The sequence below is a fragment of the Eleutherodactylus coqui genome, chromosome 10, assembly GCF_035609145.1.
Source record: "Eleutherodactylus coqui strain aEleCoq1 chromosome 10, aEleCoq1.hap1, whole genome shotgun sequence".
Classification (NCBI taxonomy): domain Eukaryota; kingdom Metazoa; phylum Chordata; class Amphibia; order Anura; family Eleutherodactylidae; genus Eleutherodactylus; species Eleutherodactylus coqui.
Window position 1 is genome coordinate 7,500,572 of NC_089846.1, and position 13,639 is coordinate 7,514,210.

Sequence of the window (13,639 nt, forward strand, 5' to 3'; positions counted from 1 at the left end):
CAAATCGCCGTGATTTTCCGCTCGTGTATAAAAATCGCGACATGCCACGATTTTCCGCGATGAACCTATTATTACTAACAGGTTAATTGTGGAAAATCGTGGTGTCTTGGCGTTCTCCCGTGGTGGTAAAACACTATGCCTGTGTACAGCCGGCCTTAGTTCTGCTTCTGTATTTATGTTTATGAGCTTGTTTCTGGTATTGTATCTATAAACTGAGGTTGGTTTGTGCAGTATTTATGCTATTACCTTGGTTCTTTTGGTGTAGTTATGTACGGAGCTTGCTTCTGGGGCTGTATTTATATATTGAGCTTCGTTCTGGGCCTTTATTTATGTACCAAGGCTGTATTTATATTATAAGCTTGGTTTTGGGGCTCAATATACTGAGCCTGGGTCTGGTGCTATATTTGTTATGAGCTTAGTTCTGGTGCTGTATTTGTTATGAGCTTGGTTCTGGGGCTGTATTTATATACTAAGGTTGGTTCTGGTGCTATCTTTGTTATGAGCTTGGTTCTGGGGCTGTATTTATATAGTGAGGTTGGTTCTGGGTTGTATTTATCGATGAGCTTGATTATGGTGCTGTATTTATGTACTGAGCTTAGTTCTAGGGCTGTAGTTCTATACTGAGGTTAGTTCTGGAATTGTAGTGATGTTGTGAGCTTGGTTCTGGGGCTGTATTTATATAGTGAGGTTGGTTCTGGGGTGTAGTTATGTTAGGAGCTTGGTTCTGGGACTGTATTTATATAGTGAGGTTGGTTCTGGGGTGTAGTTATGTTAGGAGCTTGGTTCTGGGACTGTATTTATATAGTGAGGTTTGTTCTGGGGTTGCAGTTATATAGTGAGGTTGGTTCTGGGGTTGTTGGTATGTTATGAGCTTGGTTTTGGTACTGTATTTACTCACTGACTTGTGATGTGGGTATACTGCTAGGTGTAAAAAAGAACTGCGCACAGGGTGCCATCTAATCTACAGCCCCCACCAATGAATTGCTACGGAATCTTTTGTTTTTCATCTGTTAACCCCTCTTTTTCAGCCTGTATGATGGCGACCGACTCCTTTACCGCGGACCTTCCTTCTCCTACGTCTTACCTCACTGCAAACCTGGGCATCATCATCTCAAAGTGGTGATGGAAACTGAAGGTGACCGCAGCCCAGCCAGTGCCAGCACCCTGGTGATGGTGGAGGAGCCCCTGCCCGGCTGCCCCATAGACTTCCAAGCAGTCGGTCGTACGGCCACAAGAGTGAAGTTATCCTGGAGCCCACCGGCCGGCTCCAGTGCAGGTATTAAATATGTGGTATATAAAGAGGACGTCCTCGTGGAGACCACCCCAGACCTCACCTGTATCTTGGGCGGCCTGCTCCCCTCCACCACGTATACCTTTAGCATATCCTCCTGTAACTCCAGGGGTCACAGCCCAAGAGTCTCTGTGGTCACCAGAACAATGGACAGAGGCGACCACGCTCCTGACAGGCTCACGGTCTACGTCATTGGTCGTAGCGAAATCTTCATCACTTGGGAAGGGCCCAAGGATCCCGTTGGCAGGTTTTTCAATTATGAACTGAGCATGAATGGCAAGTCCGTGTATCTAGGCACTGAGCGTTCCTACACAGCACGGCGCCTCACGCCTAGCACCGATTATACCTGCACTGTCTGCGCCATAACCAGCGAAGGCCGCTTCGAGAGCCGCCCTGTCACCAAGCGTACCGCCAGGGATGAATACAGCAACCTGAACAAGTACGTATCACCCGCACACGGTAAGGTATGCGCCCTGGCAGTTTCGGACTGAGGTCCACCAGAGGGGATGACGCGGAGGGCCACCTTCCAGATATACAGTACAGAGGTGCATCTACTTTTAATTGCACACACCGGACATGTGATTAATAAGGTCTCATGGTGTGGTTCGACGAAGCGTTCGGAGCACAGCTGCCTTGCATCTGAGATGTGGCTGCTGTGTGGTCAAAAGTTCCTGCTAACTACGACTCACTGATGATTTCAGTGATTGCTAATTATTTACGGTTTCTGGTCGCGTAGTTTTGGGCAAATCACGTAGCAATTAACTATGAACACTCAGTAGCTGTTACCATGCGGTGGTTGCTGGACCTCCCCGGGCCGCGGTGTGCGGGGTCCCGCGGTCGGAGCGCGTCCCCCAGGCTTGTTGTCCGGCTGCCTGGGGAGCGGGTGCCCGGCCGGCGTGGGCGGCGTGGTGCTAACACGCGGCACTGTACGCACACGCACCTGTGAGTGCAGCTGCTGTGCACGAGCTCCCTTTTATTTTGTTTTGTTGGAGTTGGCTGTCTGCCTCTCTCTGCCCCTGTGTGGAGGCTTTTGTTTAAAGGTCGGGCAGAGACTTGCAATCACTGCCAGTTATTGGTTTCCCTCAGTGTGCTAGCTAGTCTGCCTCTGTTGGTCTCCTGCCTCTGTCATCTTGTCTGCTATACTTTGCTATTGTCCGCCAGGTTTTTCCATCTGCCTCAGTTCTGCTTAGTATTGTTCGTGTTGGTCATTTACATCTGCCTTTTCTGTCGGTATTCTACCCTCTCCATCCATGTATGCCAGCGTCCCTTTTTGGTCCCTAGTGAGAGTAGGGACCGCCCCCCAGTTGCCCGCCTTGGGTTAGCCAGGAGTGGAGGCAAGCAGGCAGGGACAGGGGTTGTGGGTGAGATCTAGGGCACCCGGGCTGGCGTATCAAGGGTAGTATACTGTAACAGTAGCCACTTGAAGGGGTTCTCCAGGACTTTTGCTATTGATGACCAGTCCTCAGGATAGGTCATCAATAATTGATCAGAGGGTTCCGCCGTTGGATCCCCAACGATCAGCTAATCACCAGATCCACTGTCAGTGTGGACAGCGCTAGAGGCAGATGGGGCTATCAGTAGTGCAGTGACCCACTTTGGTACTACAGGTGCAGCTCCCATTGAATTCAATGCAATACCAACTTGGGCCACTGTATAATGGACAGTGTTATCTGCCTCCAGTGCTGTCTGTACTGACAGCAAGCCCACTGATTGCCGGGGAGTGGTGGGCCCAATCCAATAAACCATTGATGACCTATTCTGAGGACTGACAATCAATAGCAAAAGTCCAGGACAAACCCTTGAAATCTTTAGTGAGCCACAGCTAGCTGGACTTGGCATTTTTGGCGCATTTTTTATTATGTTTACAACCCACAAAAAAAAAACATCCAATGCGGCGCGTGTTTTTCATGTACTTTTTTTGCTCAGAAATAAGCACTTAACATAACTGCAGCACCAGAACCAAGCTCTCAAAATAAATACAGCCACATAACCAAGCTCATAACATAAATACAGCACCAGAGCCAAGCTCAGTAGCAGCTGGTGGCTATCGCTCTGTCGACTGCTCGGGTCATATATAGCTTAGGCTAGCTATGGATATTATGCTGCTATAGGCACAATGTGATCCGCAGGCTCCTCCCAGTAGGACACTATTATGCATTTCTGCTGACTGTAAACGTAAAGGTGAAACTTCAGCTAATCTGATCTTCTCTGATAGAAACCAAACTGGAAGCAACCGCCACATCGACGCTTCACCCACCGCAGAGGTAACCGATCAAAGCGAGAAGACCCCCCGCTCCGAGCCGCCAAGGAGAAGCTCTCTGACGAAGAGCCAGAGCCTGCGGCTGCTCATGGCCAGAGCTGGCAAGTCAAAGAGAGACAACAAGGTCCCCTCCACCAGAACACGGTACGTGACAGCGAGACTGCATGTCACACCCGTAATGAGACTCCGGGGGTCTAATCTATTCCGGTCTCTGTCTAGGAGGGACTCTGATGTATCCTGGACTGCAGAACCCAATGACAGCCCTCAGACAAGTCAGTCATCTCCACCCAAGGTAAAGGTGCGCACATGCTAGATAGCGGGGAGAAACCTTTAAAGGGGTCTCTTGGCTGGTGGCGCCCTGCTAGGTTATGATATGGATGTTATAAAGGGGTTCCCTTTCTCAACCATTCATTTTCTCTGACCAGCCCTCCACCCCCAGTGATGTCACCCCGGGACAGACGAGCAAAAACCTCCAAAAAGAAAGTGTCTCAGGAAAGAAGCCGGAGTCGACTCTGGGGAGGAGTCCTGCTGCGGCCTCTCCCAAGGTATAATGAGTCCCGCTGAATTGCTATGCTGGTCCTCCAGGTCTGTACACCTACCATGACCGAATTACTCAGAACCCTTCATTTACACCAGACCGCTATCACCTGCATATAATGTTCAGCAACTCTGGTCACATCCAGAGCTGTATTCTAAATTCTGCTGATGTGACATTCTGGGAGGTGTAACCTCCCTGAGACCTCTCTCACACGAGAAAATCCTGCGAGATTTGTGCATTGTGGAATGCACGAATATGAACCCTATTCACTTGAGCGCTTTTTTTTTTCCTGCATCGCGGCACGGGAAAAAATTGTCGCATGTTCTATCATTGGGCGCATCGCCCATCGTTTTCAATGGGGCCAACACAGCATCGCACGGCGTACAAGGTGCACACGAGTGCAATGCGAAGTTTAGGTATTGAAAACAATGGGAAACACCCCGCGCTCCTCTGCTGCAGCTAAAAGATGTGTCGGGGGATCGCTACCTCCCTGAGGTGATGTCCTCGCATCCATGCGGACATCACATGTTGGCGAGCGCAGTATCGGGCTGAGTTTCACATGTGACATTACCCTGAATGCACCATCACTGGGCCCGGCCTTAGTTGTTTCTCATTCCAAGCAGTCCGTTTGAATCAAGCCGCTATATGTCAAGATCTCTACAGAAGAAGTAAAGCAAGATATCTGCAGAGTTCGATAATATTATATATACAGTCCGCCCCAGGAGAAGTTGTGGTTTTGCTGCAGATCCCGGCATGCAGTTCCATCTCAGGCAGATATGTAAATGATGAGAGCCTATGGGAGCTGCCGGAAAAGGGAGGTGGGAGGAAGTTTAGAAGCTGCTCTGCTTAACTTCCTCCCCTTCTCCGCCTCTTGCCAGCAAAGGGAGGGAGCGGGAGATTAGCACACTATCTCCCGCCCTATTCCCTTGCCAGCAAGGGGCGGAAGTTTAACATACTAGCTCCACCCCTGTCCCACCCTCTCCCATTGCTCCTCCAAGCCAACCTGCAGGACTAATCAACAATTACACATGGGAGTCACACCAGATACTGAAAGCAAGGGTTCACATACTTGTGCTGCTCACAGACTTGTGATATTGGATCCTTTTCCTCAATAAAAAAAATGACCAAGTCTGATGATTTCTCTTTGATTTTAGTTTTCTTTTATCCACTTTTAGGACTTCTGTGAAAATCTAATGTAGCTTTAGGTCAAATCTAAGCAGAAATGTGGAAAGTTGTGAAGGGCTCACAACATTTCAAGCATTACTTGTATGGCTGAAGAAGAGTAACTATAGTCGAAACGTTGCTCACTAATAAGAGCTTACACCCCAGCGGGACCAGTTGATTTGTGGCTTTATCACAGTTTTCAAGCAATTCCATCTTTCAGTCTGCTGCGCCAACCTCGCTGCTGCTTTGGAGCTGTATTGTAGCGGTCACCGCGGGGAAGGCGCGCCCACATGTCCCGCTCATGAGCTCTGCTGCCTGACACGTGTATTTGGATATTGCTGGATTTTGGTTGTCATATCTTAAGTATTTTGCAATCTTCAAAGCAGATTCCACAGAAGACGCTGGACGACAACTCCTCAGAGTCCTGCTTACCACCCGATGCCAAAGAGCCACCAAGTACATTGGGTTTTAGGCCGACGCCTACTGCGGCTGTCTACTGTCTGCAACCGGAATCTTTGCTGAATACCAGAATCAGGACCGAGAGTGAACTGATGGGACCGATGCAGCCGGATGGGTCCGTACAGCCAATGTAGGTCAACATATGCACAGTGTGGAGCAGGGGTCCCCAACTCCAGTCCTCAGGGACCACCAACAGGTCATGTTTTCAGGATATTCTATGGTAAGAACACCTGTGGCAATGTCTGAGGCACCGACAATTACATCACCTGTGCAACACTGAGGAAATCCTGAAAACATGACCTGTTGGGGGTCCCTGAGGACTGGAGTTGGGGAACATTGGTGTGGAGTATACCACCCGTGTAGTTCAAGGGGCTGCAGAGGGAGCGTTCAAGACCGGACCCCAACACCTCAGAGGGTGACTATATTTAGCTAGACAGTAAGCAGGATGAGAAGATGGAGCGCAATAGTATAAGCATGCTGTAGTCCTACTAGATGTTGGTTGGATGGAAGGGTTGGCTAGAATACAGGACATCTAAATTACTGTCTGTGGAATTGCTAGACCTCGGTTTCCAACTTGTAGGGGATCAAACACCCACATGCACTGTTGGCTTATAATCTGAGAGCATGGCAGGCCTTTGCTAGGTGTGACCCGTGGAGTGGCACATGGCATTGGCCACCAGCTTGTAGGGCGGTTCCAGGCGGATATAGGCTTGGGGCATCTACTGCCCTTAGTTCTGCATGACCAGATCATCATCTACCTTCATGCGGAAGCGTTTCCTGGAGCAACAGGAATCATTCATTCCTTGGCTCTGTCTTCTCCCCTTTGATATTTCGGGGTGCCCATTGGCGCCCCCACAAAACAGTTGTTTAGTGTTGCTCCTGTATTTATGGTATGAGTTTGGTTCTGCTATTGTATCCATATACTGAGGTTGGTCTGTGCTGTATTTATGTTATGAGCTTGGCTCTGGTACTGTGTATACTGGGAATTAATCTGGTACTGTATTTATGATCTTGGTTCTGGTACTCTATTTATGTTATGCCTATCAGTGCAATATATATGGTTTTTCTTCTTATGACGGGAAGCGCCAACAAGAATTCTGCAGCGGGGGCCATCTACCCGAAGGCTAACACTGTCTGGGAGTTATAGTTCCGCTTTTCTGATGACTTGCTGGATGTTCGCTGTTGATGCTTGAATCAAAAAGTATAAAGATACTAAACCATTCCCAAAATGTCTGCCTTATCCACAGCCTCCTCCAGGAATCTTCCCGGGTGTCGGACAAAGACAGATTCTCAGCTCCTAAGAAGGCGTTACAGCCAGTGCGAGGTAAGTCATCTACACCTAACTTCCCACTCCCTAAGGGGTTGTCTACTTGTAAACTATACATGGGCTATCCCTGGGACAGGTAATCAGTAGTATATCAGTGCACTTAACTAATTTTGACCGGAAGCCCCGTTCTTACTACAGTGGTCAGGCTTGGTATTGCAGGCCACTTTCCCATTGAAATGAATGGCAACTTGGCCTGTAATACAAAACTTGGCCACTGCAGTAAGAACGGAGCTGTCTGCTTCCTGCAGAAATCGGCTCAGTGCATGCATGAGCGTACTGGCCCTGTTCCTGATCCCTGCAGATCTACTATTAATGACCTGTCCTAAGGATAGGGCATAAATATTTTACAACTGGACAATACCTTTAATGAAGAATCAACAATTTCCATTCAGTTGGATCAGCAATCTAATTTACTTACCGCCTCTTTGTGATTGGCAGATCCCATCGTACGTTACCGACACCGGAGCCGGAATGTCAGCTCTTGGGACTTCACTGAAGCTTTAATAAGCGGAGAGAAAAAAATGTGCAAATTTTCTGCCACTTGTCCCTTGTCTCCTACTGAAGAAGCCCTGGCGAACCTACCTGCTGTCTCCAAGGGCCTCGCCCGCAGAGACAGCTTGCTGCCCCGCGGTGCTGGTGAGACACTCATGTTTCTTGTAGAGGCCGCTCCAGGATTCACTGGAGACTCGCGTGCTGAACGTCTTTACCGACTTAGGGCCCCTTTACATAGGCCAACAGTGGGGTGCAGAAACACCGGCCGGCCGGCCCAGCGATAATCACTCCTCTGCTTTAACACAGGAGCGATCGCCACTCAGTGAATGGAGGTGGAGCGGGTCGGGGATCCCTCCGGCCACCTACCTCCATTCATGGTAAACATAGATGAACGGCTGCTTGTTCACACAGACCAATCGCCGTCTGATTTTATTCTTTATGCCTGCACCACCCGAACGACAAACAAATTATGGCTTAGTCGTTCCGATCGTGCCGGCGTTGACACTGAACGATATCGCTCAGATTCCCAGAAACCAACCAGTGAGAATCTGAACGATAGTGGCTCAGTGTAAAAGGCCCTTACTTCTATGCTGAGGTCTGATTCCAGGCCCAAAGCCTGAGGCTGCACTACTGAGACCTCCTGATGTGAGCAGGTCACCTCTCTGATTTGTGGGGAGTGCAGTGTTGTCATAGAGACCCGAAATCACCAAATCCATCCATATTCCCACTGATCTATTGGGTGACTTGGGTCCACACATGACAGCACTGCATCTGCCAGGCATCAGACCCTAGATAGGTCTCCACGTTCTTCTCCGCAGGTCACCTAGATCGTAGACGCCATTCCTGGTCCCATCTACGGTCAGAACTGTCAACTCTCCAGGACCTCAGAGGCGCACACACAAAGTCAGTGGAATCACTTCAAGGCCAGAGGTAGGAGCAACGAGACCTCTTCCTGCCCGTATCGGAAGCTTCTGATCTGACACGCGACGGGTCCGCGAGCTGCGAAGAGTCGGTGCACCTTCACATGTCACGGGATCTCTGCAGGAGTTCCCCAGCAGAAAACGCACAGCAAATCCTTACCTAAATGCTGCAGACTTGGCTGCATTTTTAATTGCGGATCTGCTGCGGGATTTAACCCTTGTATTCACAGGTTGTATTCCACACCACGAATAGATATGCTGCGAACTTAAAATCTGCAGCGTTCTTCAAAACCACTACGGATGTCTGGTGCAAAACTTCCACTCCGTGTGAAGGAGATGTTTTAAAAATCCGCCCGATCTCGCTTGTACTGTAAATACTGCGGAACGTCAGCAGCGATTCCACCAGCCTTTCTGTCCCTTGTGAAGGTGGCCTAATAAAGCCAGACTTCCCCTTTAGGGTGCGTTCACATCTAGCGGATCTACAGCTGATAATCCACACCAGACTTCACCTCTTCAGGGTGAACTCGGCTACGGAGCCACACCAAAATCCACAATGTGTGAGCGCTCCCACAGGGTATGAGTCCATGTGAATTCTGCGCCTCTGTGACGTAAATTTTCACACAGATCCGCGTTTCCGCATCAACAAGTAACAAGTCACACACAACGGTTCGCATCTGGATTCCGCTTGCAGATTTTTCCCATTGACAGAACACATTCTACCGTATGAACACTTAGGCTAATTTCACGCAGGCCAGTGCGATATTGGGCCGTCAAACTCGGCTCAATATCCCACTCACCAACATGTGACTTTGTTGCGGATGCGGAGTGTTTTTGTGATAAGACCGCCTCACATCACTTTGGGTAAATAGAGATCCCAGAAGCCGCGGTGGAGGATCACAGAGTGTTTCCCATTGTGTTCAACGGGTAAACATTGCATCGAACTTGTGTGCACCTCACATGCCATGCGATGCTGTGACAACCCCATTGAAAATGGGTGATGTGAGGCATTCCGAGGGAATGCCCAAAGATGGGACATGCCACGTTTTTCCCGCAATGCCATGCCATGAATGGGATTCATATTTGTGCGTCTCACAATGCACAAATCTCCCGCGATTTTCTTGGCCGTGTGAAAACTGCCTTAAGCTGCCGAGAAACGAGCGGTGATTGAGAAGTTCAGTAGTTTGCTGATTTCCAAGTGTTTTTTGAGTTGGAAGTCGAGATGTACCAACGGTTCTGTGTAAGACGGCGGGGTAAGGTTATCTGCTGCTGTGGTGATAAAGTGGCGCATGGCTTCTCATCCGATACAACATGCGCTGTGGCGGAGGTCCGTGGTCTCAGAGGTTGAGGTTAGATCCCCTATTGCAGGTGGCTGAAAAAGTACGTTTAAACAATGTATAACAGTAAAACGGAGCGCCGGCACCTGCAGGAAATCATGAGCAGACACACGAAGGGTTAAAAGCAAGCACCGTAATACAAAAGGCGAAAGCAAGGGCTACACGGAGACGTTCTGCATTGTGATACCGCGTCTTATAATTATCTGTGTGTTTGCATTGCAACATGTGACCTCCCACCACCGCAACACGACTCTTGCAAGAAATCCCAAGCTGTTGGATTTTTGGTCGCACGTCCCACACAACGTTTCTGCCGTATACGACAAGTACATCACGTGTGACTGCGACGGCAGCTCTAAAATATTGGTCCTGCAGAAAATCGCAGCCAAATATAAATTCTTTTTTTTTTTTGTCACATGACTTGTCTAATACATATATATCACTGTGTTGCACGAGTCTTAAAGGGGTATTCCCATCTCTCAGCATTTCATGGCCCATATAAGAAACCCGACCTCACTGAAGTGAATGGGAGCGCGCTACCTTGTTTCCATAACAGAGTTACGGAAACAGCAGAGTGCTTTGTGCTACACGGTTTCCGTAACTTCCATTCACTTCAATGGGAGTCATAGAAACGGCGTAAGCATCCCACTTCAGCTGTTTCTGTAACGCACGGTGAGATGGCTGAAAAACAGCCATGGGTTTCTCATCTTAGCCGTGAAATGCTGAAATGAGAAAACCCCTTTAAAGGGTTGTCTAATTGTAAACTAATGATAGTAGACTGATGGAGGTTCATTATTAAGGTTCCTTGCCGATCAGCTGTTTGCTCGGCTGTTGTGCCCTGAACTAATTCCTCCAGGAAGCAGATAGCTCCATTCTCACTATAGTGGCCATGCTTGGTAGTACAGGCAAAGTTCCTATTGAACTGAATGGGAACTCTGCCTGTAATACCAAGCCTGGCCACTGCAGTGAGAACAATGCTGTCTACTCCCTGTAGCAATCACACCGACTCAGTGAACAGCTGATTAGTGGGGGTCCCAGGTGGCAGCCTTCCCCACACTGATCTACTATTGGTGACCTATTATCAAATTGCTGGACAATTCCTTTAAGGCTAAGGCTACACAGCAAATGTGGTTGTACAATATGAAGGTCACATCATTGTACCCAACGCTTGTCAGTGTGACGCGAGTCCAAAACTGTTGGATCATGTGACTCCGCCATCCCGGATTGTAATGCAGATCGCCTGCGATCAGTCTGTAATCTCACTGGGTTGTAGAACCGCCAAACTGCAGCTCTTAGAGAGCGGTCTGACCGCAGGCAGCAGTCCGGTCGCCGCGAAGGCCTCGCCTAAATGTTGTTTTTATGTGTTTTTCAGGAGGAAAGGGTCTCTCTGTGGCGCTCTGCAGAAGGATGTCCACGTCCTCATTGGAGAGTCCGGGGTGACATTCCGGCTTCCACCTGCCCCCATCAGCCTCCCTCTGAGGGTCCGCCCCCACCATTGACTGTAAGCCCAGGACCATTACTCACCTCTCGGGAAGCTCCCAGTGTCGCTGTAACCCAACACTTCACCCCGTTACTAATGGAAGGGATTCATGTGTTCTGATGTCATATTCGGCGCCACGAGCTGCTGCAACCCGTTATTACAGTAACAAAGGCGAAGCGGAGGTAACGGCGGTAATAGATACAGGGCCGGAGCGGTGTGGGACTGGTGAACCTGAAGAGGCTCGTTCAGCTCCTCCGAGCCCCGTAACTAACATTATGGTCCCTCGAGCCCGGGGCGTCACTCCTATCATCCCCTCCGTTCTCCTGCTTGTAATGGAGAGGACTAGTCCTGTGGCCATGAGTGCACACAGGTAAGTAGTCTGCAGGACAGAGGGGGTATAGGAGTGACCCCCACATGCAGCGCCCCTGCCCACAGCTCCAGTGTATAGGACTCCGAGGAGCCGAGAGTCTCAGCTAGCTTCACCCCATGCGGGCGGTCCATGTGATTCCATGAGGTCATACACAAAGGGTCTGTGTGATACAACTCCTGGCCGCTTTATGGATGAGAGGTAGGACATGCCGTCCTGCATGTCTATCCAGCGGCCCGCAGGCTGCATGCAGACGGCATCTTTGCTCTCCGCCTTGACTTGAATGCGCAAATCTGGTCTGTAAATCGGATCAGAATAGTGAATGTGAAAAAAGTAAGTGTGTTACACCATAGAAGAATCCGGGTCGGGAGGGGGGGGGGGGGGGGCTTTTTTTTTTTTTTTTTTTTTTTTTTTTACGGGCTCCACACGGGTGTAAAAACCCGCTAGTATGTTGGAGGCCTGAGAGAGTTTTCTCCTAAACTCCGGCCCACGTTGTAAATCCTCTTCTGTAGTTAATAAAACCACATCCAATTGTTCCGTCAGCTTTATGGATTTCTTGGGCGGCATACAATATGGCCGCTCTCACAGCTCCCTCAGGGTTGTCACCCAGCTTTCCAAATGTCAAACTTGCCTTCTTTTGTAGCAATAGGAGAGCGAGTGATCCACCGCCTGCCATGTTGTAAGTTAAAGGGGTTGTCCTATCTTAGGATGTCACCCCTGAGCTCTGGAAGCAATGACTTCACATGCGTACCATCACTCTGCGGTAGTGCTGCGCACTCAGTCACCGCTGCCGGACCTCAGGGATGTGCAGGGGGTGAAATCTCAGCAGTTAAACCCCCAACTGATCACAGAATTACCCCTTAGGCTGTGGAGGGTGAATAACTTGCTGAGGTGGGAGTACCCCTTTAACTTACAATATCTCACCGATCCCCACTGTTGCAGCAGGAGCCGCTGGTGACTGCTGGCCTCCTGCTGCAACAGTGGTGAATGGTGAGAAAACCCTTACATGCTGCGATCTATGCTCCCTCTGTGACGTCATTGGTTTGCCGCCATGTAATTAGAGGGCCTATGGGTTGCCATGGCAACCACTCAACAGCGTCTGGGTCTGCAATTGCCTGTGATCACTATGATTAATGATAATGCAGTGCAGTACAGAGGTATGCCATGTATTATCAGAGCGATCATAAACATCACAGGTTTAAGCACCCTACAGTGACAAAGAAAATAGTGAAACGAAAAAATTTTGTGCACGTTCCCTCTGTTTAGAGCAAAAATACACAAAAAAACTTACATGTTTGGGATTCTCATCCATAATGACCGCTACAATAAACTTTTATCCCGCATGGCAAATGCTATAAAAAATAAAAATAAAAATTGCTTTTTGGTTCATTTTGCATCTCAAAGCTCATCACACAAAAAAACAAACCCTCATCGAGCGCTGTCCACGGATAATAAAGTTATGGGAGTTGAATGCAGCAACGGGAAAAGAAAAAATCCAGAAAAACAAGGAACAATGGGAGAATTAAATTTTTTTTTTTATTATTTCCCTCCCTGCCCTTCAAGAACTATTAATAAAAGTTCTACAATACATCATATGTACCAATAAAAACTGCAGCTCGTCACGCAAAAAAACATCCTCATCCGGCCCGGTCGATGGAAAAAGAAGTTATGGCTTTTGAAAAGTGGAAATGAAAATAATCGAAAAAATCGTTGCGTCCTTAGGTCCAAAACAGGCAGCGTCACTAAGGGGTTAAAGGGAAGTCCGGGCGAAAAAGTCATACTGAAATCTGCTCAGCGCTGTATAAAACTTGTAAAAAGTCCTCCTCGCCTCATCAGATTCCCCACAACTCCTATTTCGACAGGATCCGCACCCCGCTGTACTTTTCTTCCGGCTACCGCAATGGCGTCCCATCACAGGGACATCCTCGCCGGAAGAAGAGTGCAGCGTGGCAGCGGGCACTGTTGGATCAGCAGACGCGGGGGAACTGAAATGAAGATTTGTTTTCTTTT

At 48.9% G+C, this 13,639-nt stretch overlaps 1 protein-coding gene across 3 annotated transcripts in view; it reads left to right on the top strand.

Moving 5' to 3' along the window:
• The window catches only part of LOC136580000 (uncharacterized), a 32,886-nt gene extending 20,887 nt beyond the window's left edge, over positions 1-11,999 (top strand). For 2 of the 3 annotated variants that reach the window (XM_066580144.1, XM_066580142.1), the window contains 9 exons: positions 1,029-1,730; positions 3,507-3,695; positions 3,771-3,843; positions 3,977-4,096; positions 5,637-5,842; positions 6,960-7,036; positions 7,478-7,675; positions 8,350-8,461; positions 11,155-11,999. In XM_066580144.1, the coding sequence (XP_066436241.1) occupies positions 1,029-1,730; positions 3,507-3,695; positions 3,771-3,843; positions 3,977-4,096; positions 5,637-5,842; positions 6,960-7,036; positions 7,478-7,675; positions 8,350-8,461; positions 11,155-11,281 (1,804 nt within the window). In that variant the 3' untranslated portion in view covers positions 11,282-11,999. The remainder of the gene's footprint in view (positions 1-1,028; positions 1,731-3,506; positions 3,696-3,770; positions 3,844-3,976; positions 4,097-5,636; positions 5,843-6,959; positions 7,037-7,477; positions 7,676-8,349; positions 8,462-11,154) is intronic. The other variant, XM_066580143.1, reaches the window with a different exon arrangement.
• Positions 12,000-13,639: the final 1,640 nt, after the last annotated feature.